The sequence below is a fragment of the Eucyclogobius newberryi genome, unplaced genomic scaffold (genome assembly GCF_026437365.1).
Source record: "Eucyclogobius newberryi isolate DKJ021-1_F unplaced genomic scaffold, fEucNew1.0.hap1 SCAF_11, whole genome shotgun sequence".
Classification (NCBI taxonomy): domain Eukaryota; kingdom Metazoa; phylum Chordata; class Actinopteri; order Gobiiformes; family Gobiidae; genus Eucyclogobius; species Eucyclogobius newberryi.
Window position 1 is genome coordinate 27,704,881 of NW_027315735.1, and position 27,898 is coordinate 27,732,778.

General features: G+C 39.8%; 1 protein-coding gene across 4 annotated transcripts in view; it reads left to right on the forward strand.

The window, feature by feature from the left end:
• gria1a (glutamate receptor, ionotropic, AMPA 1a) overlaps positions 1 to 27,898 on the forward strand; it is a 128,615-nt gene that overhangs the window by 27,959 nt on the left and 72,758 nt on the right. For all 4 annotated transcript variants that reach the window (XM_072439811.1, XM_072439814.1, XM_072439812.1 and 1 more), the window contains exons 3-4: positions 3,651 to 3,890; positions 17,590 to 17,774. In XM_072439811.1, coding sequence (XP_072295912.1) covers positions 3,651 to 3,890; positions 17,590 to 17,774 — 425 coding nt within the window. The remainder of the gene's footprint in view (positions 1 to 3,650; positions 3,891 to 17,589; positions 17,775 to 27,898) is intronic.

Below are 27,898 nucleotides of genomic sequence, written 5' to 3' on the forward strand. Positions count from 1 at the left end.
GATTTTAAGTTTTGTCCGTCTCCCAGATTTCCTTCAGCGGTTTGTTGCTAAGCATAATCGCTGCCAGAGTAACAGCCCGTTGCCTGGGTAACCTTAGTCCCGCCGTCATGGCAGCTGTAACCGTGGTGAGAAGAGCGAGTGCCAGAGTGGACAGGTGTTCTGGAGGTCTTCGAGCCTTACTCCAGGTCTGTGGTGTGTACGCCGATGTCACTGCACATGTGGAGCTGCGCTAACAAGCCTCTCAAACAGCACGGCCAATATGGTAACTCCCCTCGCCATCCAAATCAGAGCTGTGACTGCTGGGCTACACTAATGGTCGGTTGTTGAATTAGAAAAGCACTCACCTTCCTCGTCTTGCTCTTGCCAGCTCTGAGCGGGAAGTCGGTGCCACATGGCTTCATTTTTTTTTTTTTTTTTTTTTCCTTAGACATACTGTAGCAGTGAGAAATGAGTCATCTTCGCTGAGACATGCTCACCTGCTGCAGGCGGGAGTAATAGGCCAAAGCACAAAAGTCAAACAAGCTCATTACCTTTTATCCGGGACACCTTCAAAATTGGACCCTGCAAAATTGTAAGGAGAGGTATAATGCGTGCAAGAGGGATGGGAGTCTGTAAGAGCAGAGAGCGTATCCATTTACCACAGAGAGAGTGTCGACCATGAACGGAAGATAGTTATGTTATAGTGAGCTGCTGGTGTGGAGAGGCGCAAAATGTCTATTTCAGTGCTTTCCATAAGTAGGGTGAGTCACCAGACGTTTGGAACACTTCGGGCGGCACGTGTTTGATACCAACCTTTTCTGCTTTAGCTTCTCTTTAAGGCACTACTGTATCACATTTGTATTGTTGCCATGATATCAGCAGCCACATAATAGTTTTGAAATAAACTGAGTAATAGAGACATTAATGTGATATTGGTTGGTTTTATTAGATATTATACTGGTTGCCTTTAGTTCTATCGCTATCTTTTTATTTCAAATCATTAAAACTGTTATATAAAATAGGCATTTATGCAATGAAAATAAATTAGGAAAGGGTCGTGGTTAATTTATATCCCTATGATATTTTAGTTGGCATCAAAGTAAAACAATGCATTGAGAGTCATTGCAATTCAAAAGTTTGCTTTGGAAACTCTTGATGTTCCAATATTACAAGGTTAAAGTTATTTTTACATCCCGAAGGTTTATGTAGGGCTAGCCATGTCTTATAGTCAACGTCATGCTTGTTTGGTTGTTTTTTATTGAAAGGTTTACTGTTGATCCTCCGTCAGTAAAAGCGTGTGGGAGGAGTTTGGACAGTTTTATTTTATTTGTGAAAAGCTAAATACATTTTAAAAAAAAAGGAAATTATGAGGGGTAAAATGTGAATAATCTTTTTCCCATATCGCCCTGTCACACCGGCATACGTGTCTTTATTAGGACCCATTATTATGAAATGGAAAGACTTATTGTCTGATCATCTTTTATAATACGCTATTACATCGTCCAGAGTAGACAAAAACATAGCATTACGTGTGTGTTTTTGTGCAGCCCTTCTCGCCTTCCTCCATTACCGTTTCCATGTGTCTGCCCGGCGGGTGCACGTCTGTGGCAGGTTAGGCGTTTTGGAATAAGCCCATCCTCTCCGTCATCCCAGGGCAGAGCTGGCTCTTAACATGAGCACAGACAGAGACCTCAATCTGCTGGGTAAATACTGAGATAAGTATGGCTCACAGCAGAAAATAGCCCCTGCCCATCCGACGCATGGAGAGGATGTACCTTCCAAAGAGGAGGCAGTGCACAAATCAGCCTTTGTAGGACATTTGCGTGGATCCAGAGCACTCTTTGGACTGTGGACCATTGTGAACTGGGATACGAAAGCTGAAGATGCATTGACTTTCTTAAGGGAAATAGACGCAAGCACATTCGACCAATTTTGGCATACATGCAATAGCTTCCTTTAAGATTATATGTTATTTTTGTTCAAATCCAAATTTACCAAGCTCTTCGACATTGAGGTCAGAGGGCCAGCTCCAGTTTGTGGGGCCTAAAACAAAACTTAAAACCACTGGGACTGGGCCTTTTTAGTGGTGGGCCCCAAACTCTGTCCCGACACGTCTGAGTTGTGTGTCCTCTTTTCTTGTTTTAATTTTCCTCTTTTATTGCTTTTCACTGTTATGTCTATTTTATTATTTAATTATAGTGGTCTTAATCTAGTTTCATTGTTTGGGGTTTTCGTAATAACAAAGGGTGGTGCTGAATAAACAGTCTTTCATTTTCATGTGAACCACTGTGCAGCACTTTGGAAATATATTTTCTTTGTGGATTTGGAAGTAAAAATTAGGTCATATTCCTACAATTCATTAGATATGCGCTTATAGGCCTGTAAATGCCGGGTTTGTTAAACCTTTTGCTGCTTTTTGACATGTTTTGCACGATAGTTTTCGACGCTATTTACTGGCTGAAAACATGGGCACTTCAGTCTGACTCACAGCATCCTGCAAAGATAGCTCAAATCATGAAGAGAATACCTTCCAAATAACCGGCTGTGAACATAAATGAGCTATTTTAAGACGTGAAAGGTGTGAAAAAAGACTGAGTGACAGGCAGACAATGGAAGGTGAGAAAACACATTTGGAGCGAGCATGGCAGAAAGGCAAATGAGGGATGTAAACCGCCTCCTGCCGCCACTAAAATGTCAATGGAGCCCCGGGGATGCATTGATTAACCTCTCCATCCCTAATCTTCTGCACCTCCTCCGCCAACTCGCTCTGAAGCCGGTGACACACTGTACATGGGCAGATGGACTGAGTCTTTGCATAATTGTGTTGGAGAGTAACTGGCTTGAACAAGACCCTCAAAGTGGACAAACTGTACGAGAGGAAGTGCTACACTGCTATTTGCAACTATTTCGGCTTTTTAAGGTTTAGTAAATGGAAAGTTGCGTCGGGGGGGCTTCTGGCATCACACCTTTGCCAAATGATCACGCTCTACACGTGGAAATTGATTCTTGGATTACATTTTGTGAGGCAGTAGTGTGTCAAAGAAAAGACCGTTATTGCATTTTAGTTATTTAGTTGCATATTTTATTAATATTGGACCATTTACTTCAACCCACCATTTAGGAACTGCAGGTGTGAAGATCAGTAGGTTCATATTAACAGGGACATTAGACAAGGCCAATTTATATAGAGAGTAATTCAAAGTGCTTTACAGAAAAAGAAGGGTGGATTAAAAGTACATTTTAAATAATAACACAAAAGTTTGAATATGGTGTGCATTGTGCTTTTTTGTGTCAAAATGAGACATCTGTGCGCTGTATGTGTCTAATTGTAAACCGTATTTTCAACAAAAACGTGTTAGACAGAGCCATGTGTGTCACTATAGCTGATCTTTCCGATAAAGCAGTTCAAAAGCTAGTGGCTGGAAAATGCATACATTTGAATATTGTGTTATGGGATCGTGAGCGCTTGAAAGTTATTTGACCAATTTAAATATCTACTTCCCCCTTTCACGGTTTGAAATCAGGCTTTACCATAGAGAAATGGCTATAAATTGCCATTATATTGAAATGTATGCAAATGATCTGGCTTAATAGTGAGTAAGAATATCTAATCCAACCACTTTCTTCAATCCTGACATTTGCTTTTCCCCCTTCCCTCTCTCTCTCCTCAGTCTGCTCCCAGTTCTCCAAAGGCGTTTACGCCATCATCGGCTTGTACGACAGGAAGACGGTGAACATGCTCATGTCCTTCTGTGGGGCCCTGCACGTTTGCTTCGTCACTCCATCGTTCCCCATAGAGACGGCCAACCAGTTTGTGATCCAGCTGAGGCCCGAGCTGCAGGACGCTCTGGTGGGCGTCATCGATCACTACCGCTGGACCAAGTTTGTCTACATGTACAGCTCCGACTCAGGTAAGCGCCACAAACACTGACATAAAGCCCCTTTTTTTGACTATTCACAACTTCACTTTACTATGTAGTCATGTCCGTACTTCCACATGTCGGTTACATTTCTATGATGATGTTCTAAATCTGTACTTATATCCACCAACACTAGATCAAATAGACAGATATAACAACACATCTTTAAAAATTAGAGCATAAACAAGGATCTGAGACAAAGTAGAATCTTTGATTGCTTGGTAATTAGGTTAAGATTTGATGTTTTTAATATTATTGCACAGAAAACCACTAAAGATTGTCCAGTAAACGAACAAATTACATTTTCTTTGTTACATATTCCACAGGTAAATTCAGTTAAATTACACTTAAAATGATTTGAATGGATGATAGTTTTGTTGCATTACTTGAACCAGATTTGTCTGTGGAAAGAAAAATATATATCAGCCTCACCTGATTTTTCAAGTTATTTCTTACCATCTTGTAATATCAAATGTTTTTGCCTATACTTAAATACCAGTTTTGGTTTTAGTCACTCGATTTTTATCCATGGATAAGATTATACCCATGTTTAATCCTCATTTCACTGCTGATAGCGTTTTATACACTGTTATTTGGCAGTGCAGTAATTATATCCCTAAAGAGTCAACACAATCCTCATTTATCTTTGTATGTGGACTTCAAATGAGCTTTCTCTGTGACATTTTATCTCGATTGGCAATCCACCCATGCACACGCCCACAGACACAGGCTAAGAAGGCAGAGAAAGCAGCGGCGGCGGTCGTTAAACCAAGTGCTATTAGTTGTCTTTATATCGTCACGACGACAGCAATGGGGTCAGCTGTAGCCATTGTGTTTGAATGAGCTGCGCGCGGACGTTCACATCCACAAAAGAGCTGCGCACCTGTCCTTCTCCTTCTCCTCCCACATCTGCTTTCCCTTTCCCCATCATGCCGTCTGGGCCAGGTGTTTTCGACAGTATTGTGTACGTAAAGTATTGCATTATAATTTAACCATCAATGTCAGAAGATACGAGCGACCCTGCAAATGCTTTTTAGACAGATCGGAAATCTCAAAACACTTGCTATTTGTTATTTATTGTTTATGGAAATTCAAAATGTCATCCACTCAGTCTGTTTTGTGCCTTTGTGTATTGCCTTTCAGGAATATCTATTTGTCTTTTTTATTGCCGCTTTCTGTCGCACGAACCAACATCAGGCTCTTTTCTCTAAATTTGTGGTTCCCTTCTCTGGTTTTCCTCTCGGCCAACATCCTTTTACTGGTATTTTACTACTTAACAATACGAAACTACTTGACAATTAATTCAGTTTACAAATCCAGTCGAAAGTTTGGACAATAAAAAAATATATATGTTCTTTGTCAACCTACTGAAGGCATCAAATATATGAAGCAAGGTGTATGGAATTACGTAGCAAAGACTCATTTTTAAATAACTTTCGATATGTTTTATATTTTACGTTCAGATCCGACAGCGCCGCAAACTTTTGGTCTTCTCTCGATTAAGTTATCAATAAAGTCACCTTAAATGATTTTCACTTCACTGCTGTGCCGTGCCAGGGTTCGTTAGTGGAAGGTCAAGCGTGTACGAAGCAGTAATCAAATCAAAGGGCAGCTTTTTTGAAGAATCTTAAATATAATGCATCTCCTTTTCACACTGTTTTGCTTACTAATAAGGCTTGCTGTAACCCGAGTCAACATTTTTCAAGTGGGTCGGACGGTAGGCAAATTCTTATTTTTTTTACTTTGAAGGCAAAAAAAAAAAAGATCCAAATTTTGCCATTTTTTGACTCGGAGTGACCGCCAGGGGTCAGGCTTCAACAGTCCAGGGGTCGGGCTTCAACAGTCCAGGGGTCAGGCTTCAACAGTCCAGGGGTCGGGCTTCAACAGTCCAGAGGTCAGGCTTCAACAGTCCAGGGGTCAGGCTTCAACAGTCCAGAGGTTAGGCTTCAACAGTCCAGGGGTCGGGCTTCAACAGTCCAGGGGTCGGGCTTCAACAGTCCAAGGGTCAGGCTTCAACAGTCCAGGGGTCAGGCTTCAACAGTCCAGAGGTCAGGCTTCAACAGTCCAGGGGTCAGGCTTCAACAGTCCAGAGGTCAGGCTTCAACAGTCCAGGGGTCAGGCTTCAACAGTCCAGGGGTCAGGCTTCAACAGTCCAGGGGTCAGGCTTCAACAGTCCATGGGTCGGGCTTCAACAGTCAATGACGGAAAACGTCTCGATCAACCCGATCAAGAGACTAAATCTCCCGATTTAAAGATATTTCAATCGACCTTTTGTACGCTGCTATCCTTTATTTTGGTAGCGAAGGCGAGCGGGGGGAACATGCGGGGGACACGGGCGCCGCCATGTTTGTTGTGATGTCATGGAATGAGACATACACCAATGCTATTCCTTAACACACAGAGAACATACTTCAACTTAGAATATGAAACAACACAGAAATATCAGACGTTTGTATGGCATATATGGAGAAAACGCCGGGACCGGTCTCCTGCGTCTCACACAGTTTTTTCCCATGCAGGTTGGTTTTATTAGATATTATGGAATAGGCGGGTCACATTTCTCATTGGTCAGCTTCACTTCAAGGCACTTGTCTTTTACAACAGTCTGTAGAGATAAAGCCTTGGGTAATGTTTACCTAAACCCCTGGGCTGTTGCACCCCCTCCCTAGGGTAACATTCTTTGCTCATCTTTACAACCCCTTCACAAACAAATGCTGTCACACACCCGTTTTTCTCTTAGACTAATGATGCAGATAATATATCACTATTATGCAGATAAAATACATCACAGAAATATAATCATATATTCACATTTTATCACATGTGATGACGCTGCTGGGCCTGTTTCAATCCCAGAATGCATTGCGTAAGTCAAATTTCACACTGTGATAGAGCGTGACATGTTCTACGGACACTTCAGTGGCGCCGCCAGAGGCAAACCAACTTGTTAAAGTCAATATAACAACACTTAGTTGTTACAACAAAGCGCATTCGGTTTTGTTACAGACGCATGTGGAGGACTGAATACAAAGTCCCACATGTGTTGCGTAATGCGTTATCAGTCCTTTGGGATGAAAGACAGGTTTACCAACGTGATGTGGCAGTTATGGAAAGACCTGTCGGTGAGTCGGCGAAATAATTGAAAAATAAAATATTTTTTCAACAAAATGCAGATATTTTTTTTCTTCAGTCGGCCAGTTTCATACCGGGTCGGTCGGGTTACGGCAAACAGACATATTATTTTGCTCAGCTTAATGGCACATGTGTTTATTCACAGTTGTGATGATGTCAGTGAAAAAGAAAAAACATGAAATGAAAAGGAAAAAGTGTGTCAAAACTGTTGATTGTTAGTGTATTTAGCTTAGTCTTTTTACGTTTGCATTGTTCCTTCCTTCTGGGCATGGCGATGGTGCTACTTCAGAAGCCACAGCTGCCCTTGACTGATGGAGGAGAGGCTGCCAATTCGTGCCCTCGCCCCCTCCGACTTGCCAACAATCACCTACGCACATGAGTGATCACCTTTAAGTGCGCTAATGTGGCCTTGTTTTAATAATGCGCAGTGGCCGCGGTCATTTAATTGTGCTTTTTTTAGTCCTTCTGATGAGCCATGGCCTTGTGACACACGTACACACTTTTTTTTTACTCATGTGATCGCTTCATTATGGACTCACGACTGTTGCATGGCGCTTCCTGTGTGAGAGAGAAAGAGAGAGTGAGAAAGAGACAGAGCGTTGACCCCAAAGTGATGGAGTGGTGGGATGGAGTCAGTCCAATCTATAACGGCTGGGCCTCTGTTGCCTGGATACTGAGCAGCAGTCACCGTTCCCACTGGGTTATTTTAAGCCTTTAAGAAAGACTAATATTTGTTTGTGGTGAATTTTACCCCTGTTTGGCGATGCCCGTGTGCAGAAAGAAAGGGATCTAAGTGCAATTAGCGGTTCAACTTTGTGCGCAGCAGCAGGAAGACCAGCCTGTTTACTGTTTATTCCACTTTTTCCTGATTTTATGTTTTTTACCACGAATGACAAGTAGCAACAATATCTGGCTTCTGTTGTCAAGCTACATAGACATATTTCTTTCTCTTTCTCCTAATTAATTACTTATTTTTTTACCACATCCCAATTATTGTACAGTGCAGTTTGTGTGCCACCATGAAGGTGTCGTTGCTATGCCTGGAATGGTCCACAGTATGGTATTAATTAAACTTATTTATCACCCGGAGACAGGCGGCGAGCATCACCGGACAAAGTTACAGTTCAGGTCTGTGGAATGGACACATGCTTGTCAAAACAATCACAATTTTGACAAAAGAAATGGCTCTCTCTGGAACAGTACAGGCAGTTTAACATCACTTTTAAACCAACTACATGGTTTCAAGCTGTGCTAATGCGGGTTGACATCGTTTTGTTGTGTGACATGAAAAGAGAATCCAAAGAAACAGTTTTTGTCAATTTATACATCACGCTGAGCAGTTAAACAGATTTCAATGGCTTTTTTACGGCAAAGACGGTAATTAATTAGGAAGTGAAAACTAAAAATTACCTACAACTGATGCTCTGTTTTCTTTGGACTTTATAAACATTACAACTTTGCCCAATATGGCGGCAAGTCAAGTATCTGGCCAAAAACAATAAGTAAAATTTAATTATAACAGTGGATATTGGCAATGCAGAGACGCTTTGTCGTCTCACAAAGTACATAGCCTTAAATGATAAATGAGTATGAAAACTAATATGATTGTACAATGCCAGACTCTCCTCTTCTCCATCTCCTCCTTCCTTAGCATTATCGAACGACTAAATTGCTTTTTCGCATTTGCATCCAGGAAATGTAATTTCTATGAATGCTGTACCATTAATTAAGCAATTGTCTAAATGGAACAAGGCAAACGTTGCATAGAGCAGAAATGAATGGTATTAAGATGGTGGTGGCTTCTGAATTTAATTATAGTTTTATGATGATACTGCGGCCATAACTAAGGCCAAGCAGGCACTACCATTTTTTAACACGAGGAATGTAAAGTCATTTGAAATGGTTTGTGGAACTGTGTGTTATATTATTGTGTAGAATGAAATATTATCAGTAAAGCGTAAGCACGTCTGACTCCCGGATAAGACAATGGAACAAACATGCAAAGAAAATTGTAATTTCAATATTTTTGCAATGCCAAGAGCTTCTGTGTAGCATTTGGTGTCTTTTGTACTTTCCTGGACGACCATATTGCTGGTTACAATTTGTAAAGAAAATAGCTAGCTCCAAAAATGTACAGATATCCCACAAGGCTTTAGTCGTTTATTAGAGTGATCAGTCGATGGCGTCCTGTTCAGCTAAAGTATAGTCGACTAATTATTTTGTTGGTATTTTAAATGTTTTATAAGCACAACAGCAGATAGGATAATTAGAAAGCTGATAATTTGGGAACTAATTGTGAGTTTATTCTGCCTTATTCCATACAAATCTGCAGTTTACTAGTACTTTTCTTGTCTTGTCAGTGCATTTTGGATCAAACACATGGTCTGATAAAAAGTTGAATTGCCATTGTCAGTGAACAGATTAGGAGCTTGCTTTGACATTAAGGTGGAATTTAAAACAATGAATAATAAAATATAGAAATACAAAATATAGAAATAGAAGAAATAATTGCATGCAAAATAAAATGAGTATACGAATCATTTTTTTTTTTTGAATACGCCTAATCGAAAAATAATGTATAGATTTCTTTAGTCGGTTACCTCAAACCATATTATTTTATTGATATGCAAAGTTAGAATATCAAAAAGACACGGAAACATCTAATGTAAAAAATAAGAGTATTAAGTATATTTTTGCACTTTTGTGGTTATTTTATGATTCGCGTTCAGTGCAACACTTGAACCTCAACCGTGACATTTGCAGACACAATTTGACCATATATTTGGGCATATTGTCACAGCAATGAGATCACAATTACATTTTTATCACCATATTGTTCAGCCCCAAGGTAAAGTCAATGATGATAGTAATAAACATCCACTTTTTACAGAATGTGATTTTATTTTAGACGTTTCTTTGACATTATCATCTGGTCATAAACTAGTTATGACATAGAGCCAGATCATTCTGAAACTGTTCCAGAAATGTCCAGTGTTGTCTTATTCATAAAGTTATAGTAATATCAATACTAGTTTTCAGTATCTCCTTCTTATTTGAGTCAATTCAATACATTCTTCACGTTTTACATCCTAGAACAACACACTGCTGTATATATCGGATAGTCCATTACCATCATAAAAAATTGCTTCCCAAAGTGTTATTTTCTTCTCATTTGCCTAGTGCCCAGGCGGCTTCGATTGCCTCCGGCCATGAGGTGGTTATGACCGTCACTTTCCATTATAATATCATTCTCTTTCATGATGCCTTTGATGTGGATATATTGTGTAGCCATGCTTTCAACACCGGTTATTTGTTATATATACACTGCATTTCCGTGTTAAAAAAAGGCAGGAGCATATTTAGTGTAAACATGGAGGGTATAGAAATATATGAAAAGATAAGTGTGATGTAAAAGACGAGGCGTACTGATAAGGCTGTGCAAGTTTGACTTTATGACTCTAAACATATTATGCATCAGAACAGAACATTCTCTGAGACAATAATGAGATTCAAAACAATAATGAGATTCAAAACACTAAATTTAGCCCATAGTCATTGCAAGCAAGTATCTGGAGTGTACGCCCGCATACATAATACAGCGACATTACAAGATTACTAATAAGCAATTAAGATGCTGGGGCAAAATTGGAGCATTTTTATGGGCATATACATAATCATACACATACAAAAGAGTGAAATCAAAGTTGAGTTATCAGGGCCAGTGATTCTCAAACTGCAGGGTCAGGGTTTGTGTGAAGGAGCTGTCCATGGTGCTAAAACTTCAGGGGGAAAAAACCCACTGTCCTTCCTTTTCCTATGTGCTAATAGTAACATAATTATATTTATGGCTATAATGTTATTTAATAGAATCTGAACTTGTGTGTTGAAATTGCATTGCTAATAGTTGAAAGGTTGTACCATTAATCTAGCTGTGAGGGCTTTGGTTATAAGCAGAAAGAAGAAGGTTAAAGTTAAATGAGTATCTCGACATTATGCATAATTTTCTTGTGCTTTTCTTTATTAAAAAGGAAGTTTTTGTCTTGAATGTTGTTTTGAATGCACTTACATGATCAGATCAGAGTTACTATGTTGTTTTGCAAATTTTTGCCATGCCCCATTTTAAGTCAACTCATCCATAGGCAGGGCATGCCTATGGTCAACCAAGAATATATTTGGTGAAATAAAGCCCTATAATGAATATTGTTGCCCTTTTGCTCCAGTCAGTGCTTAGTCAGCTTATATACTGTGGAGCTGTCCATGGTTATAACGTCCCCAGACAAACACCAAAGCCGAATCCAATAAAAGCTTTTTCATTTCATGAACAGAATTGCTAGGCGCAGTCAAGGGTCAGAAGGTGTCCGGTTTGGACCGCAGGATCTCATCTTGGCTGTTTGTAGATGAGGTCCTGATCATGCTTCATCAGCCGGGTTTGCAGCCGGGTGTGAAGCTGCTGGAATGACAATCAGCACCTCCAAATCCGAGGCTATAGTTCTCGACCGGCAAAAAAATTGGTTTGCCTTTTCCAGGTGGGTGCAGTAATGCGGTCGCTGTATCGGACTGTTGTGGTGAAGAAGGGGCTACATTCCTAACCTTATCTATGGTCATGAGCTTTGGGTAATGTCTGAAAGGACAGGGTTGCGGATACAAGCGGTCAAAATGAGTTTTCTCCACAGGGTGGTTGGCTGCACCCTTAGAGTTAGGGTGAGTAACTCAGAGTAGAGCCGCTGCTCCTCCATGTCGAGAGGAGCCATCTGAGGTGGCCCGGGAATCTGTTCTCTTGGACACCTCCCTGGGTCGGTCCGGGCCTGACCCACTGGGAAGAAGCTTCGGGAAAGACCCAGGACACACTGGAGGGACCATGTCACTCGGCTGATCTGTGGAGGAAGTCTGGGCTTCCTTCCTCTGCCTCAAGACCCAACAGCAGATAAAGCAGATGAAGATGGAGGGGCTGTAGCTCCCATTTTTACTCTTTTTGTATTGGGTTGTATGACTTTTAGAGCTGTCGTTTAGACGATGAATTGGTTGATGGAGTTTTAGTTGAAACATTTTATTCCTCCAGTTTAATTTTGATTTATATATAAGGCCACAGTAGAAAGGAAAAGACCTGGAGTGGATTGTGAGCTTAATCTGCCACAGTGTCTGTACACACACTGTTTGCTAATGGTAATCTGTGTACATACAGAGAACATGTCTGAATAGTCCCTATTATCCCCCCTATCCTTGATTTCTCAGTGTGAGCTGATTTACCTGTGTCGGTCTTCCACCACATCTGGCTCTGCCCCTGAGCTTCCCCTGAAGTCTTCTTCAGTGTGTCAAACTCTTGCCCTTCCTGCTAGAGCGCCCCTAGATGCCATTAGCCCGTAAATATCTCTAAATTAGTTGCATCGTTGTATAGGCCACAGGGTTCAAAGCATGTGAAAAAAGTAGCAGCTTATAGCTCGAATTTTACGGTATATATTTGTAATTGGATGAACTTCTTGTCACTTTGGGTCATAAACATAGTCTGATCAATACTTAAATACTGCATGTCTTGAGTCGACCAAGAATATTTTCATTTTGTTTCTACCATGTTGATCAAGCTATTATAAAAAGAAAGATTTAAAACAACCACAGCCGCTGAGCACTCTTTACAGCTTCGGCAGTAATGGTTGTCCATGCGTCTCCGGACCCCACTGGCCTTATTCCTCTATGATTAACAGCTTAAAGTGTTCCCATGCGTATCACTACTTTCCGATCAAACACTAAATCTGCCTCCCCCAAGGACCACAGTTATTCACTCATGAACAACTGAAGAAAGCCAAAATAGACCACAAAAGGATACTGGGCCTTGCCGACCATTTCTCATGGAATCTCTTATTATTTATGCACTGGCAATGTGTATGGTGGTCATTTGTGTAGGTGGGACGTCATCCATCTTTTTATCCCGTAATGACCTGGTGTCGAACGGGCCTCGTGAATTGCCTGGAGAGCAGCTGGCGTGCATTCTAATAAAGCTGCACAATCATCTCTCACAGACATATCTTGTTGTGTCTGCGGGAAAGCCATTTAACATTTGATCTATTTGCATGGACAAACAAGGATGAAAGATCTTCCAAAACATTGTATTTACTCACACAATGGATGGCAATAAAAATAAATGGGATGGCTTGTGTGTTAGCATCTGCTGTCTGATTGCAATGCAACGTTGAAGGAAAAGGTATTGTAAAGATGATAAAAACTGTTCCAAATCGCTATAACCCCTCAGGCATAATTCTGTTCAGAGGTCATATCTGTTTTGATGACTATTTCTGCAAAATTACCTGTGTGCTTGAGTGTTTTGTGTGTGTTTTTTTAGTGAATAGATTATTGTTATAGCAACTAATACTTTACCAGATGTTTGCGTGCATAACCACCTTCTGTATAGTGGAAATTCCTTTGGTTCAACCGCAGCCGCTAATTTGTATCTCGTGTCTCTCAAATGCCGCTCGCATCTCCCTTAAATATCTTCGAATCATTCAGAACAAAATGTATAACTTACTTAATTTACCTTAGATACATACAGTATGAGTGTAGTACTTTGATTGTTAATTCTGTGGAAATCCGCTCCATTTTTCTTAGGATATTATAGGATATTTTGGCCCGTAGGCTTTATTAGACACAGCAGCTTAGTGTGAAATGAGGATGAGAGATGAGGGAGGACATGCAGTAAATTGTCGGAGCCGGGATTCAAACTCACGACCTTTATGTTATATTTTTTCCCCATTTTTTACTTTACTAGACCATGGTTTTCTTTGTCAAAGCTTGTGGTCGTGGCTTGTCAGGCATGAAATTTCTCCTCAATCCATCCATCCATTTTCTTCCGCTTATCCGGGGCCGGGTCGCGAGGGCAGCAGTCTAAGCAGGGACTTCCAGACTTTCTTTTCCCCAGACACTTCCTCCAACTCCTCCGGGGAGATCCCGAGGCGTTCTCCCCAAAATGTCTCATTGTATTGGCCTCGAAAATTGGGGGGGGGGTCTATTGGAAAATATATGAATAATACACAATATAGTTGTCAAGTACTGCATAATCAAAATAATTGTGATATTTTGAAATACTTTTTAACACAACAACAAAAACAACAATCAAGGCTGATTTGGATCTATTAAAGAAAATCATTCATATAATGTGCCTGACATTTCAACATGATGGAAAACATTGTTGTTATTGCAATATACTTAGTTAGTTGAGACTTCAGTGATTATGTCAGCCAATATTAATAAAATGATACTTAAGCAATTGTGCAGTGCTGGGATCTGGCATAACATCTCAAACAAACAGTGCAAGAAAGTCAACGTAGCCCCAAGGAGAAGACGATGTGCAAATGAATTCTATTGCTGTATATTTCACTAAACATATTTTAAGAATATCATCCCCTTCTCTGGGTTATTCGTTTACATTTTAGCAATTGGCATAATTCATTTGGATTGTATCTGCCGTACGCGCTGTAGATGAAATGACTTTGTTTACTCTGCGGAGCGACTCGGCGACTATGCCAGCTCCGGAGCGGGCGATCTGATTGCTCGGTTGCCAAAAGCAGAAGCGGCTTCAAATGAGTGGCAGAGTGAGTCGGAATGTAAATCAGCAGATAAAGCAGATCTATGTAGTCTCTAATCACCTTTTATTTCATGTCTCTACACGAGCCCCGGACCCATTGGCCACAGTGCGATCGTCCCCATGATGGGAGCGAGCGGGAGAGAGTTGGTGACAAAGTAATTGAGTAACGCCAGCTGTAATTGGTGCTGGGAGAGTTAGATCTGATAATGTTGTGTGCGGAGATGTCACGTGAGGTTGTGATTATCCTGATTTAGTCCTGCTTTATCTTGATGAAGGCCGAGTTGAGTCCATATTGCCGACAGTCGTTAAGGCAGGCTGTAATTGCTGCGATAATTGAGTTAGCGGTGGAAAAAAGTCATCAAACAGTGTGATTGTTCAGTGTTCAGTCCTGTTTCAGTCCTGTTTTAGTCCTGTTTTAGTTCTGTTTTAGTCCTGTTTTAGTTCTGTTTTAGTCCTGTTTTTGTTCTGTTTTAGTCCTGTTTTTGTCCTGTTTTTCAGTCCTGTTTTAGTCCCGTTTTAGTCCTGTTTTAGTCCTGTTTCAGTCCTGTTTTAGTCCTGTTTTAGTCCTGTTTTAGTCCTGTTTCAATCCTGTTTTAGTCCTGTTTCAGTCCTGTTTCAATCCTGTTTTAGTCCTGGTTTAGTCCTGTTTCAATCCTGTTTTAGTCCTTTTTTAGTCCTGTTTTAGTCCTGTTTTAGTCCTGTTTTAGTCCTGTTTTAGTCCTGTTTCAGTCCTGTTTCAGTCCTGTTTTAGTCCTGTTTTAGTCCTGTTTCAATCATGTTTTAGTCCTTTTTTAGTCCTGTTTTAGTCCTGTTTTTTAATACACTATGAAATAAGATAAGATAAGATAATCCTTTATTGTCCACACATGGGGAAATTTCATTGATACAACGCAGTAGATACAGAGGAAAAGGACAGATCACAGAATATAGGAAGTTTAAAAAACACTCTCAATAGAAGAACTCTTATAAACAAAAACTCCTATAGACAAAACCTCCCATTTCCCAACAAGGGATGGAGGGGAAAAATTAGGATGTCCGCCGGGATAACGTGACGATCTCCGGGTAAGACGATGGTTTTCCGCAGTTTCATGAGTTCCTCCTTTGTATAAACGCACCGGCGCCGATCCATACGGCGGCTGTGGCCGAGGAGCGCGGTGGGGCCGGGGGGGCTAGCTCAGAGCTAGCGCACATCACGACGACACAACGAAAAACACTCAATAATCCAGCCGAACAAAGTCGAAACAAGTTGAATTAAGCGATTCCAGCGCGTGTCCCGATCGTACAACTAAAGTAGAAAAAATATTTACAAAATACAAAAGATAAAGCACATAAGTGTGAAAAAAGAGCGGAGCGTTGCACCGGGCTGCCAGCTGGACCGGCGCCTTTGTGACGTCAATGAAGTTGATTTATTGATCACGACTATTTATTGAATCAGTTTAGTTATCAAATATACATTATCTTCTCTTACGAAGTTGATTTATTGATCACGACTATTTATTGAATCAGTTTAGTTATCAAATATACATTATCTTCTCTTACGATAGCTGTTTTCTTTTTGGGGTTTTTTATCTTTATTTATTTTACCCCTCCATTCCTTATTAGGAAATGAGAGGTTTTGTCCATAGGAGTTTTTGTTTATAAGAGTTTTGTTTATAAGAGTTCTTCTATTAAGAGTGTTTTTTAAACTTCCTATAAGTTATCTGTCCTTTTCCTCTGTATCTACCTGCGTTGCAACAATGAAATTTCCCCATGCGTGGACAATAAAGGAATATCTTATTTTATCTTATACAGACTCACATCACAGGGCATCCTTTATATTGGAGTTGTCATTTTGTCGTTGTCTGTAAATAAACTCTATATAGATGTAGCTTTTTGGAAGAGCAAATAACACAGGTCTTTTTGATGACATATTTTTGCAGTTACCGTTGTTGTTGTGAATGCAGAGGTTTAGTCTCTGTACACAGCGCTTATGCACAGCTTAATGGCCACTTTTCTTCATTACACTTTATCACCAAAGCTACAGGGGCACATTCCGATGGATTTTAGTATCTAGTGTAGTTTGGGTTTTGGCACAGCTTCCATCCTGCTGTTCATTTATCTTGTAAGTCATGGGACAGCTCCAAAATCTAAATGAAAGGTATTCAAATGTAACAGTTTGGGACACAATGTGGCCAGTGGATTTTAAACAATAAATACTGTACAAGCCTGAATACATGATGCAAACTACAGTAATGATAATTATGATGATGTTTATTTTAAGTTAGTCATTTTGGTAAATCTGTAGTAGAAAGAAACAATATTTGTAGAGGTAGTATGACAAACACACGGGAAACTTTTAAAACTTGATCTTGATTCTAATTCTGTGATGAGAGATGTCAAGATTATTTGTTTAATTGATGATTGTGATTTTTTAAGGCACAGTCATAAGAAGTTATTTCCCTTTACTATTCTATACTAAAAAGGGTTTTTGTTTTTTAAATCTGTCTGTTTATACACATTAAATTCACTTTATCATTCTGAACATGTTGTTTCATAAAGCTGGTCCAAAACTAGAGGAACGTTATTGTTTTGACTGTGTGAATGTCACTGTAGTTTGGTCATGGTGTTAATACCGTATTTTCCGGACTATAAGTCACACCTTTTTTTCATAGTTTAGGCCGGGGTGCAACTTATACTTATATTTGTACTTATATACTTATACTCCGGAGCGACTTATATGTGATATTATTTGTTATTTTCACACTTGCAACCACATTTCATACTCCAGAGCAACTTATATATATTTTTTTCTTCTCTATTATGCATTTTTTTGGCTCGTGCGACTTATACTCCGGTGTGACTTATAGTCAATCTGTGCTTTTATTTACTTTTTAACAATTAAATTTAAAGTTCAGGACACGACTGAAATTATTCCCCTCTCTTGGACATCTCTATACACATATATGTTTAAACGTGTCTTGATTTGCGTTTTTCTCCCTCCTCCAGGCCTGTCAGTGCTGCAGAAAGTCTTGGACACGGCAGCGGAGAAGAACTGGCTGGTGACGTCTGTGAACGTGGAGACCATGACCGAGGCCTCTTTCCTCAAGGTGTTTCAGGACCTGGACAAGAGGAAGGAGGGTCAGATCATCATCGACTGCGAGACCGACCGCCTCACGGGGATTCTCAGGAAGGTAAAGAGCTCTCAGCCGCTTGGACAGTTACGCTCAGTACGCTCAGTCCACTGCGTGAGGATGTGGGTCAGGTTGAAATGATCCTGGTTTTAGTCCGGAAATCCCGTTTCAGATCTTGAGTTCCGATTTAAATTTAAAAGGAAAAGCTCTGACTAGCTTTTTTAGCTTTGGGTTTGTACAAGTCTAGTTTTGGTTTGGTCTTATGGCGTAAAGGTGCACTACATAACTGGCATTCATATTTCATTCATTTATTTCAATGTGTTTTCATTGAAAAAGGCAAGGCAAAGCAAGTTTATTTGTAGAGCACATTTCATACACAAGGCAATTCAAAGTGCTTCAGGAAACAGGAACAGGAAAAATGCATTAAAATCATGGATGAAGACATAAAAGCAAAGAGTGCAGATAAAATCCTTTCAGTCATAAGCACAGCTAAACATAACTGTTTTTAGCCTAGATTTGAGCATTATAAGAGTAAAAGCCTGTCTCACATCTACCATAACCCTAACCCACCAGCAGGAGGCCGGTCCATGTTTAGTCCTGACCCTGGCACCAGCAGGAGGCCGGTCCATGTTTAGTTCTGAGATGGTTCATATGGCACTAACATGTCCGAGATGTACTTTGGTGCCAGGCCATGGAGAGACTTGTACACAAGCAGAGCTGCTTTAAAGTCTATTCTCTGAGCCACAGGAGCCAGTGCAGAGACCTGAGAACAGGACTAATGTGATCATACTTCCTGGTTCTAGTCAGGACCCGAGCAGCAGCGTTCTGGATGTCCTGCAGCTGTTTTACAGCTCGTTTGGAGAGACCAGTGAGGAGGCCGTTACAGTAGTCTAATCTACTGGAGACAAACGGTAAAAAGCTGCTGATGCTATTGATTTGACGTGGCTGTTAAAGTCTAAAGTTAAAGTCTGAGCCATTATTGCCCCCAGATCTCTTACTTGATTTGTAGATTTTAGAGCAAGACACTGGAGCTGACCGCTAACACTTTCTCTTTGTTTCTTTTGGCCAAAGACGATGATTTCAGTCTTGTCTGAGTTCAGCTGGAGAAAGTTGTTTGGCATCCACACACTGATCTGTTAAATGCAGTGAAAGATGAGTGTCGTCTGCATAATTGTGAATTGAATTGTGACACATTTTGAGCAGGCTTACCTTTCCACAAATCTAACCTTTAACTTGCCCCTCGGCGTCACGTCCTTGTCTCCATGGAGAAATTGAATGCTGTGCAGTGGATCATTGTAGACAACCAGACAACCAGAAAATCAAAGTGCGGTTTTAATTCTGGCTTTGACCTAGTTCATTTCTGGTGAACATTCACAAGGCTGAATATTCATGCGTAGCTCATGCGTAACTGGATTCATTCTTGTTGTAGGCTAATGAAAGTATTGTTTTTCTCATTTGTCTTGTATCTTTTTGAAATGATGGTATTATATGTCTAGTTTTAGCTGTTTAGGCATGATTACTTTCTGGTCAAAACTAGTTTAGACTTGGTTCGGGATCGTCTGGCTCAGGGGGACACTCAAGACAGTAAAGAGCGCTCAAATGTTTGGACGCCCGCCGGGTCTTACGCAATCCTAGAGCAATCATAAGTGCTGTTTCGTCACGTCCTCAGCAGCAGAATAATGGAATGAAAATGTTATGCTTGTTAAAGACGGTTGGGATGGTGCGAATGGGATTAATACAAACTGGGATTCAGGTTCATTTCTTTATATATTTCAGATATAAATTATTCTTTTTTGCAGATTTATCTATTGCTCTAAACGGTGGCTACAGAAGCATTTTCTCAACGGTTAATTTCACAACTTTTGTACATTAGAGACGTATACTCAAGTTAGAGAGCTTGTGAATTCACCTACACACTATCCAGGGCTTAATTTGAACAATACATCCTTGATCCAGGAACTTTACCAGATCTTTTACCTTAAAGTTCATAATACAAACACAAACAAAGCTTACAAATGTGCAGATGTGAGCCGTGTGTACATTGCGTCTAGTCAGAGTCACTGATTTGGCCCCTTCAGAAAAGCTGTAAAAAGTATAGAAGGACAATTTATCGGTTTAGCGTGACAAGCAGTTTTACAAATTCCCTGTCTAAAATATATGAGAAATTTGCAGCAGACAAGTGGATTTAAGGAAACATGTTGTGATGGAGTAAAAACAGATGATAACAGCGGCATTGGCCCGTGCGTTTGGAGTTTACAGATCGATAAAAAGATGTGAGTCGGGCGAGTGTGCAGCTATTTTAATCTCTATTTGGCTGCTGGTGTTACACGTTTACAAGCCTTGTCTTGTACTGCGCATACGTGTTCAAATGTACTGTCTAGACCTGTGTTCGAGGAGAAAAGCCCACACTGGTTCTGCAGTTGGTGATTTTCAGGCCCGATACGGCTGAATAGAGCTCTTTACTTGAACAAGCAGCGATAGTGCAAGGAGAGTATTGTAAATTAGGGTACTTATAATTTCATAATCCAGATCCGGGTCCCAAAGCCACCTTCTGTTCTGGAAATATGTGATTTTGCACTGCCTCTGTCTCTGCCCACTGCCCTGTACTTACAGACTCCTGGTACACTGAAATGTCCCCATTGTGTGGACAAATAAAGGCTATCTTATCTTATGATCATGCATTTAGGGTTAAAACATGTTGAACAGCAATGTTTTCAAGTGGATTTTCCTATTACAAGAATGAAAATCCACTTGAAATCATTGGATTGTGGATTTTCATTCGTGTAATAGGAAAATCCACTGTGTGCTGCCGTAAAATATGAAGAGTTTTGCAAAGGAAGTCAATTGGCCTTTTTTAATTAGCATTATTTTTTTCATATCAATATTGTGGTTTAACGGATTACTACAACCAAATCTTTTTTCTACAATGGAACACTCCTGGATGAAGGAGGGATTACACCGACTTTAATTGTGTAGGTTATGACTGGTTTTAATATTCCATACTCTAGTTCCTGATGTATTCTCCTGATTCATCACAGTGGGGTCAGTGTTATTTGTTCACTGCACAAAACATGCAATTTCAAAGATGCTGCACTTCTTTTAATGTAAGAAAACAAAGGAGACATGTGAAGTACACACTGGATGTAAACAGATTGTGGGGGATGCTGGTTTGTTGTGTTTCAGTCTGGAACATCAAGGACAACGGAGATTAATAACGCAATAATATTGGCATTTGGGGCCTGCAATTATTCTGTGACAGCATAAAAAAATCACCCTGCGTTCTAATGCTGGAGACAAGCACAAAGCTCCCACCAACACGATTTACATTTCAGTCACTTGCAATGATTTCACTTTGCTGTGTATTTGCATAGAGACAAGAGGACTTGTTTCAAATGTCATGTGCATGGTTAGGATTTGTCTTTTTTTCTCCTTTTTCACTTTGAGAAGGAAATGTGTCAGACCTCGTTTTGTCCTGATTAGTGATTAGACATGGTTTAGACCTAGTTTAGTCCTTGATGTTAAATCTTATTTAGTCCTATTTACGACCTGGTTTAGTTCTGGTTATACCTAGTTTTGTCCGGGTTTAGTCCTGGTTGTTAGAACTGGTTTAGTCCTGATTTAGTCATGGTTTAATCCTGGTTTATCCTTAAAACCAGGTTTAGTCCCTGTTAACCAACCAGGTATGTTCCTATTTAAGTCCTGATGTAGTTCTGGTTATTATACCTGGCTTGGTCCCGATTTAGACTGGGATTAGTCCTGACTGGTCATGGTTTAGTCTTGGTTTAGATCTGCAAGACCAGGTTAACAGAAATGGTTTTGTCCTGGTTTAGTCCTCTTTAAGACCTGATTTAATCCTGGTTATTAGACCTGGTTAAGTTCTCATTTAGACGTGGTTTGGACCTAGTTTACACTTGGTTTAGCTCTGGTTTAGACTTGGTTTAGTCCTGGTTATTAGACCTGGTTAGGTTCTCATTTAGACGTGGTTTGGGCCTGGTTTGGACTTGGTTTAGTTCTAGTTATAAGACCTGGTTAGGTTCTCATTTAGACGTGGTTTGGGCCTGGTTTAGACTTGGTTTAGTTCTGGTTATAAGACCTGGTTAAGTTCTCATTTAGACGTGGTTTGGACCTAGTTTACACTTGGTTTAGCTCTGGTTTAGACTTGGTTTAGTCCTGGTTATAAGACCTGGTTAAGTTCTCATTTAGACGTGGTTTGGACCTAGTTTACACTTGGTTTAGCTCTGGTTTAGACTTGGTTTAGTCCTGGTTATTAGACCTGGTTAGGTTCTCATTTAGACGTGGTTTGGACCTAGTTTACACTTGGTTTAGCTCTGGTTTAGACTTGGTTTAGTCCTGGTTATTAGACCTGGTTAGGTTCTCATTTAGACGTGGTTTGGGCCTGGTTTAGACTTGGTTTAGTTCTGGTTATAAGACCTGGTTAAGTTCTCATTTAGACGTGGTTTGGACCTAGTTTACACTTGGTTTAGCTCTGGTTTAGACTTGGTTTAGTCCTGGTTATAAGACCTGGTTAAGTTCTCATTTAGACGTGGTTTGGACCTAGTTTACACTTGGTTTAGCTCTGGTTTAGACTTGGTTTAGTCCTGGTTATTAGACCTGGTTAGGTTCTCATTTAGACGTGGTTTGGACCTAGTTTACACTTGGTTTAGCTCTGGTTTAGACTTGGTTTAGTCCTGGTTATTAGACCTGGTTAGGTTCTCATTTAGACGTGGTTTGGGCCTGGTTTAGACTTGGTTTAGTTCTGGTTATAAGACCTGGTTAAGTTCTCATTTAGACGTGGTTTGGACCTAGTTTACACTTGGTTTAGCTCTGGTTTAGACTTGGTTTAGTCCTGGTTATAAGACCTGGTTAAGTTCTCATTTAGACGTGGTTTGGACCTAGTTTACACTTGGTTTAGCTCTGGTTTAGACTTGGTTTAGTCCTGGTTATTAGACCTGGTTAGGTTCTCATTTAGACGTGGTTTGGGCCTGGTTTAGACTTGGTTTAGTTCTGGTTATAAGACCTGGTTAAGTTCTCATTTAGACGTGGTTTGGACCTAGTTTACACTTGGTTTAGCTCTGGTTTAGACTTGGTTTAGTCCTGGTTATTAGACCTGGTTAGGTTCTCATTTAGACGTGGTTTGGGCCTGGTTTAGACTTGGTTTAGTTCTGGTTATAAGACCTGGTTAAGTTCTCATTTAGACGTGGTTTGGACCTAGTTTACACTTGGTTTAGCTCTGGTTTAGACTTGGTTTAGTCCTGGTTATTAGACCTGGTTAGGTTCTCATTTAGACGTGGTTTGGACCTAGTTTACACTTGGTTTAGCTCTGGTTTAGACTTGGTTTAGTCCTGGTTATTAGACCTGGTTAGGTTCTCATTTAGACGTGGTTTGGGCCTGGTTTAGACTTGGTTTAGTTCTGGTTATAAGACCTGGTTAAGTTCTCATTTAGACGTGGTTTGGACCTAGTTTACACTTGGTTTAGCTCTGGTTTAGACTTGGTTTAGTCCTGGTTATAAGACCTGGTTAAGTTCTCATTTAGACGTGGTTTGGACCTAGTTTACACTTGGTTTAGCTCTGGTTTAGACTTGGTTTAGTCCTGGTTATTAGACCTGGTTAAGTTCTCAGTTAGAAGAGAGTTAGGTCTGGTTTACACTTGGTTTAGCTCTGGTTTAGACTTGGTTTAGTCCTGGTTATTAGACCTGGTTAAGTTCTCAGTTAGAAGAGAGTTAGGTCTGGTTTACACTTGGTTTAGCTCTGGTTTAGACTTGGTTTAGTCCTGTTTAAGACCTGGTTTAGTCATGGTTTAACCCTGGTGTTGTCACAGTTTATTCCTTGCCTAATTCTATCTTTTTTTGAATATTGTTTAGTTCTGGTTCAAAGATGATTTAGTTCTAGTTCCTGTTCAAACACAGCAGAGGTTTTGCACACTTCCCTTTGTCGCTTGTGTGATTTATGAAGTCCTTGTCTTGTTCTAATAGATTTCTAGTGTTTCATAATAAGAAAAACAGCATCTCAGAGTATCAGTGTCCATTCTTTAGTGTTTGGTCTGGTGCATGAGCGTTATTGATGGCGTAGTGTCTACAGTTAAGGTTATTGCATCACTTCTCACCTCTTTTTACACGCGCGGAGGCATCGAAGTTCTCCGATCGGGACAGCCCACCATCCATCACTCCCACGTCTGCCACAGCCTCTGCCCACACTGGTCCCAAACAAACACCTTTGCAGCCTCCTCCTCCTCCTCGTCTCAGACCTGAGGGTGACTTGTGTATTACGTTGCTGTGGGATGGGTTATAGTTTGTTGTTTTAAATCTGCTGTAAATGATAAATCTAGACCTGGTTTACCTCTGGATCAGTCCGGGTTTAGTCATGGTTTAGACCCGGTTTAAGATCAGTTTGGCTTTGGTTTTGCCCACTGTGGATTCTGGGTTTTGACCTGGTATTAAAGTTACATTTGATTGAATCATGGTTTAATCAGTTTAATTCCAGTTTTATCTTGATTTAGCTTGACCACTACTTTCTGGTGTGGACCTGGTTTAGATCTTAGTAGCCCTGGTCTTATTTAAGGTTAGAAATAGGGTTAGGTGACAAAAACTGACAAAAATGAACGTCTCTTTTTGTTACGTTTATTATTCCATTATTGATATTCAGACAATAATATGTGAATCCAACAGAAATGTATTTAAATGTTGTGGGATAATTATCAGACAAATGTGTGTGTTAGTGAATTGCTCGTGTCCTTCCCTATAATGTGCTCAGTCTTCTGTTGGTTATGTGTTTTGTAATATTTGATGTACTTTTGTTGCGTTTATATTGCGTAACCTTTAATGATACTATCAACTTGTCCTGGGAGAACAGATGGAAAGGAGCCTGCGGCTAAAATCTGGCATGTTTACATATGAATTATATGTTCATTAAGATGCACTGTCCCTTTTCTAATTAAATAATATGTTCGGAGTTTTTAATTTTTTTATTAACGGAAAAAGAAATAATTTATATTATAAATTTAAATGTCTTAATATTTAAATCCATTGAAAGTGTGTTAAATATTTCCTTATTAAGTATAGTGTAGAATTGGCTTGGTACTGAAAACACAGATATAATCCTGGTTTAATCCTTCTTTCCTGACGTTGTTTAGCAATGTTTAATATACTTTTCAGACCTAGTTTAGACCCGAGTTTTGCTTTAATCCTACTATAATTAAGGGTAAACGTGTTGTCGATTCAAACCCTTCATTTATTACTAAATATGCACTTGTTTGAATTGAATAATACTTACTATACGCCACCTCATTCATCATTTACACCACAGATGCTCACTGGATAATGTCACAGGCCGCTGCTGTGTCCCTCGGGTGCTGGCTCATAGCGCTGCATGTGGATGTAGTTGATGTAGTTGATGTACTAGTGCCCCACGGAGAGCATTTAGAGTGACAGAGAAGGAGACGGAGAAAGGAGGGAAAATGACCCGTTTCTCTGGAGGCTGAACTCTGAGTGACTTGTCAAATCTACATGTATAATTAAAAAGCCGCTCGCACCGAAAACATTTCCATTTGGCAGAGCTTCTGTTCTCCCTCCAGTGTGTCGGAGAATTGCACGTTTTATTGTTTGCCTTATTGTTTGGATTTGTGAATTTAATGCCGGTTTAGCACCGGTTTTAGATCCAGTTTAGTCTCCAATTGAATCTTAATTCTCATTTGGGCATATTTGCTCTGGTACGGTCCACGTTCAATTGAGAATCTTGTTTTTGTGCTAGTTTAGTCCTGAGTTTTTGTTCCGGTTTTGTTCTTGCAATACTATTTTGGCCTTGTATACAGTATATCAGACTTTGTTCATTTGAGTCCTAAATTGAGCCCATTTTAATCCGGATAAAGTCTTGGTTTAGCTCGGTTCTAGTCCTTGTTCAGCCCTGATTTAGTTTTGAGTTTAGTCCTGGTTTAGTCTTGTTTGGTCCTGGTTTGTAGCCCAGTTTATTCCTGATGTAGACTTGGTTCAGTACTGTTCTGGTCCTGGTTTAATCCCAGTTTAGTCCCAATTTTAATGTGGCGTTTGTATGTGTGTAATGTGAACACACCCATAAACTCAGCAGGATAATATAGGTTTTAACTAAATGTATACTCAATATACACTAATACAACTACATTTGACTAGTTTTTACTCTTGTCTTTTACTGTTTCTTTCTATTGTTGGTCCATTTTTAAAAGACAACCACTGTTCTCGACGCTGACATCTTAATAATGACCTTGCGTTGCCTGTTTTCATCATACCAGCTCTGGCATGTGTGTTATCTGCTCGCATGTGTCGGCCCCTCTCTTGTTTGCGTTTCTCTTGCCCTGGGCAGGTCCGGGGGCTCAGCGTTACACCGAGGTCACCATTAATAACAAATGCCACCTTCTGTCATGACCTCCAGCGCCATTTGACAAACGCACGCACAACAACCAGTGTATTTGTCCCAATTTGCATAAGGTTTTCAGTCCGCTAAGGCTGCTGATAACATGTTGTATTGGTTTAGAATCATGCTCGTACTCACTTACAACTACTTTGACTCCTATTACTAATATTACTACTGTTATAGCCTTACAACCACACCTACTGCTACAACTGATGTCAACTACCTGTATTTTCCGGACTATAAGTTGCACCTTTTTTCATTGTTTTGGCCGGGGTGCGACTTATACTTATATTTATACTTATATACTTATACTCTGAAGCAACTTATATGTAATGTTATTTGTTATTTTCACACTTGCAACCGCATTTCATACTCCAGTGCAACTTATATATGTTTTTTTTTCTTCTCTATTATGCATTTTTGGGCTAGTGCAACTTATAGTCCAGGAAATACGGTAATGTCAATCCAACAGAAATGCGTTAAAACAAACAACAATACATCAGTTGAAGGTTAATTATCAGATAAATGTTCAATGAATCCCAAAAGTGTAGAAACATCACCATATACCCTTATTTAAAAGTTTACAAGATACATTTTTGTTCATTTTTTATTCTTCATCAGCTCTTTTTGTTGCTTTTTTGTATTATTTTTTACTTCAAACAATATTCAAACTTTGCTTTCCTTCAAAACAAAAAAACATAATATTATGATTGACATTTTTCATACTTGTAGTTGTTTTGCATCTGCTGTTGCTACTGATACTAGTCCTACTCCCGGTAATGTACGACCTCAAAAGGGTGTTTTCATCTATTCATATCCAAATATAAAGTTTCCATCTCTGCCACTGCACTCTTCCTTCTTTACTTCCACATGTAAGTATGTACCACATGTACTTTGGATGTACTCGTACACACGGATCTATTTTGGGAAAACCGCACATTTGCCTGGAGCTATAGAAGAAGTACTATTTTTCCCCATCTAAATGTCAGGTCTTATAAGACGCATTGTAAGTTGTGTCTGTTTTTGGCCCGTGGATAGCGCACAAATCGCAGCCATCTTTGTTGTTTTGCTCGTTCCTGTGGTTTCCATGGAATCACAACATGGCATTTCAATATATTTGGGCTGATTTCCTAATGGCCACAACAAACTGACATGCCCCTATAAAACGATTGAAGCTGTTGAACCCTTTGATGGCCTATTTCAAAATGATACAGGTGGTTTGATAATGTATAATGTATAATGTCGTAGTGTTCATTAGAGCTCGAGATTGTGTCGTCACAAATCATCAGCATTTTCAGTTAAACTAATGGAGATTTGAAGATAGGGCAGTTGAAATTGTATTGTGATCTCATCGCCGCCGTGACCATCAGCTAATTTGGTCGTATTGTCATATCGTGATTCACTGTTTCTCTATTTAATGTGTCTCTTTGCTTGAATACAAACACCCACCATTAGTCAGTCTCCATAAGGCTCTGAGTGAGTGACAGCTGGATTCAACCAATCACAGTGAAATGTTCTTTCAGAAGAAGCAGATGACTTTATTTACTTGTAAGCAATAGACGATATAAAGTGCACATTATTGAATTGAAATCATGATCTGGCTCCAAGAAAGTTTTTTTTTTTTTTTTTTTGCCATATCATTTATTTATTTACCAATTCAAGAGGCTGAATACCACACTTAGCATTCATTCAAAAGTATTGACTATAATGTGATAAATATATTACAGTAGTAACCCAGCAGTTTGTTCTGCTGTGTTTTCTTTTACTTTTTCATGTTATATTGGTTAAAGTATCTCAATATT